The sequence below is a fragment of the Myotis brandtii genome, unplaced genomic scaffold (genome assembly GCF_000412655.1).
Source record: "Myotis brandtii unplaced genomic scaffold, ASM41265v1 scaffold138, whole genome shotgun sequence".
NCBI classification, from domain to species: Eukaryota; Metazoa; Chordata; class Mammalia; order Chiroptera; family Vespertilionidae; genus Myotis; species Myotis brandtii.
This window is the reverse complement of record NW_005354915.1, coordinates 2013843-2017427: the sequence shown is the minus strand read 5'-3', so window position 1 is coordinate 2017427 and position 3585 is coordinate 2013843. Positions and strand designations below refer to the sequence as shown.

General features: G+C 66.5%; 1 protein-coding gene across 1 annotated transcript in view; it reads right to left on the bottom strand.

The window, feature by feature from the left end:
• Nucleotides 1-3585, bottom strand: part of PRR5 (proline rich 5 (renal)) — a gene marked incomplete at both ends in the record, with an annotated part of 8560 nt that overhangs the window by 1929 nt on the left and 3046 nt on the right. Inside the window, one exon of the mRNA XM_014535133.1 lies at nucleotides 2934-2991. Within this exon, the coding sequence (XP_014390619.1) occupies nucleotides 2934-2991 (58 nt within the window). The remainder of the gene's footprint in view (nucleotides 1-2933; nucleotides 2992-3585) is intronic.

The following is a 3585-nucleotide window of genomic DNA, read 5'->3' as shown; positions in this document are numbered from 1 at the left end:
ACAGGCGGGTGCTTGCGGCCCCAGAGGCTCTGCCTGAACACAAAGGTCCCTTCAGGTCCCCGCCATCACCAGCAAGAAGGCAGCTGTCGCTAGGCCGGTGTGGGGTGCCCGGGGCGTGGGCCAGGCCAGCGTCTGCTGGGCTCAGGACACCCTCCAGGCCCCGGAGCGGAAAGGCCATGGAAAGCAGACGTAACACATGGAGCCCAGGCCCGGCCGGAGCCGCACGCTGGCCGAGGCTGGGCAGCAAGGCCTTGCCCACTGGCCAGGATCCCTGCTGGGCAATGAGGTCTGGGGGTGACAGTCAGGCAGCACGGAGCTGAAGCTTTGCTGTGGGGCCCCAGGGGAGCCCCGCACCCTGAGCCTCAGTGTGGCTCTCTGTAAAATGGGTGCAACAGCTGTCCCACTTGCACGGGGCTACGAACAGGAGCTCAGGGGGTGTGGCTGTGGCCACGATGACCGGGTGGGCCATGTCTTGCTGACATTCAGCAGGGCCCGGGCAGCGGCTGTGGCCCAAGCCGTTCTGTCCCAGGGGCAGGTCAGCCTTCCTTTGCCACGTGCTGAGGGCTGACTCTGAGGCCTGGATGTCGGCTCAGGTCTCAGCCCGGCTCGGGGAGTCCCCAGGGACGGTGATGACCACGGGGCTGGCTGCTGAGGGGGTCATCCTGGCTGCGGCTGGAGTCCACTCCTATCAGCCATCGCGCTGAGACCACCAAACGACAGCCTGGGACGCATCCCGGGGAGCCTCCACCTCCTGGCTGGCCTCCAGGCTTCTCATTTGCAGGGATCACTCTGTTGGGAGCCCACATTCAAGGCCTCCATGGGGGCGGCGACAGGAGCAGTGGTGAGGGTCCGGGGCCATCCCAGGGGCCGCCACCCTGTCCATCAGAGCCACGGGCGAGGACATGGCTGGGCGCAGGCAGCCGTCTCCAGGAAGAACTCGCCCTGGGACCCAAACTGGGGTGGGAGGCTCTCGAGGCTGTTCTCAGGGTGACAGGTCGGTTGCTGTTCCCACTGCAGGGCTGAAGGGGGCCAGACGTCGTCCAGAACAGACTATATTCCGAGGCTCTACTCAAGGGCCACCATCTCCATGCAGCCCTCCCGGATTGCCAATGAAACCAACCCTTTCACCCTGACACGCAGCACACTGGACTTCACTATCTGGTGTCCCCACATGGCTGTGAGGCCTGGGTCTCCTCCGTTTCAGGTCCCCAGGGCCACCTGGGCGCTGGCACGTGCTGAGCATGCCGGCCATCCCCTCAGTCTCAGACGGGGACAGAGCCAGAAGGAAAGGCTGCGTCTCTGGCTCCATGAGAACGGGCTCCGGGCCTGTCCCTGAGGCAAGGGGGTTTGGACGGGGCTGGCGCTCCTCGCTGGGCGGCCTGGTGGACACGGCCGCTGTGGGCAGGACTCCACCCAGCCACACAAAGCTCCCCTTCTCCGAGGATCCCCACTCCCCTGGGCTGGCGCTGGTGGGAGGCGCGGACTCCACGGGAATGTGCCGAGTCAGGACAGGGGTGTGGGCGGGCGTCTCCGCCAGGTGCCAAACCCTCACTGCCCGGCCTGCAGGCTTTGTGCTGCCTCCTCCAGGAAGCTGGCCCGGAACCTCCCGGCCCCACAGCTGAGGTCCTTGTGGCCCCTCTCAGGCTCCTGCCTCAGCAGCTTCCACCCGCTGTGCCCCGGAGAGGGGGGAGGGGGGATTGTGGAAGGAATGGGGCACGCAGCTCGGAGTTCACCCAGAGCCGCCAGCCCGCCAGGCCTCAGTCTCCTCCTCTGCAAAATGGAACAACACCCCTTCGCTCCAGGTCAGAGTGAGGACTCGAGGAGGCATCTGGAGCAGCGGAGAGAGGAGTGTGGGCTCAGGAGCCGTGTAGCAGCTGCGTGGCCTGGGCGTTCCTGAACCCCACTGTGGCTCAGTTTCCCCCTATGTTCAGGGCTACAACAATGGTACCTCCTGCACAGGTTGCTGGGGGACCCAGTGAGTTAGCAGAGGCAGGAAAGTGTCTACAGAACAGGCATGTGCTCTGTGCCCTGCGCACAGTAGGTGCTCAGCAAATGTGCATGGAACCGGAACCCAGCCCCAGCCTGGGCACAGAAGGCGCTACCTGCAAAGGCGCATCGGGTGAGCTGGGCTCTCCCATCCCCTGACCTCTCCCTAAGGGGGCGCACCCTTCGGCTGTGGCCCCAGGGCCGCGGACACTGGGAGTCCGAGGGTGTGGACTGGGCACGGCCCGCTGAGACTCGGGGCCTGGAGGAGGGTGGTTGGGCAGGACCCTCCCTACTTGCTGAGGCCTGAGCCGGGCAGAGGCCAGCTGGGACTCACGGGCTCCAGAGGGCAAAGGTGTGTGCTCTGGAGCAGGCTGGCTGGGGTTCGAATCCCGCCTCCCCACCTTCTTGTGTGGCCCGTCATCAGTGCACCGCTCCCCAGCTGGCGATGGGAACAATGACCCAGAGGCCGCATGGGGTGGGTGTGGCATTAAAGAGAACACTCCCAGCACGCCTGGCAGGGAGCCCCCACCAGCTGCTCCCCCCAGGCGTCAGCGACCTGCTCCAGCCTCTTCAGGCCACTTCCCCTCAGGCCTGCCGTTCCCAGGCTGCTGTGGGCCGGGGGTGAGGTAGGGCCTTCTCCCTGACACCTCTCGGGCCTCCTGGGCCCCTGCAAGTTGGGGGGCAGAGGCTCTCCCCAGTGAGGTCCCCTCCGGGGGTCAGGCCTCAGCCCTGCCGCCCCTGACGCATCATTTCTGTCCCTCTGAGCCTTCCCGACCAGGAGGGCCCCGTGGCCCACCCGGAGCCCTGGAGGCCCAGGCGAGGCTGGCAGTCCACGGTTCCCACGGGCCCACCTGCTGTGCCACCCTCCCTGGTGGCAGCCACGATGCCCAGCAGCCACCCAGCCAGCAGCCTGGCCCAGCGCACGGTCCAGCCGGGCTGCCACTCACCCTCGTAGAAGCGGATCTTGTCCCGCAGGATCACCATGCCCTTCGTCAGCAGCTGGTTCTGAAAGGGACACAGAGACGCCGTCACCGCCTGAGGGAGCCCGGGGCTTCCTGGGGGGCAGCCGAGGCCCAGCGGGAAGGGGCTCACCGACATGCCACCTCCCACCGCCACAGCCTGACCCTCAGCTCGCCTGGGAGGACACGGACAACGGACCCACCAGGGGTTGTCACGAGACAGGAGGTGGCCGCAGGACAACCCCAAAGACAGGTGGCGCCTGGAGCCTCCGCTGAGCTGGCAGGCAGGCTGCCTTCACCCGCACGGCCACGGGAGGGTATTGGAGCACGCAGGGCGGCCACGAGGGTCACGGGAGGCTCACCCACAGGGGTCCTGGCCGCGCTCTGGGCACCGGCTGAGGTGTCTCAGCTCCATTCACAACAGCCAAGAGGTGCACATGCCCCCATGTCCCCCCAGTGCAAGTGGACAAACGGGGGGCACACAATGGGATGTTATTCGGCTGTAAAAGGGAACGAGGCGCCCACACCTGCCACAGGACACGCTGTGCTCAGCGAAGGAAGCGGACACAGAGGCACGTGTGAGATTCCATCCCCGTGACATGGGGCTACGGGGGGCGGGGCCTGGGGCTGATGATAAAGC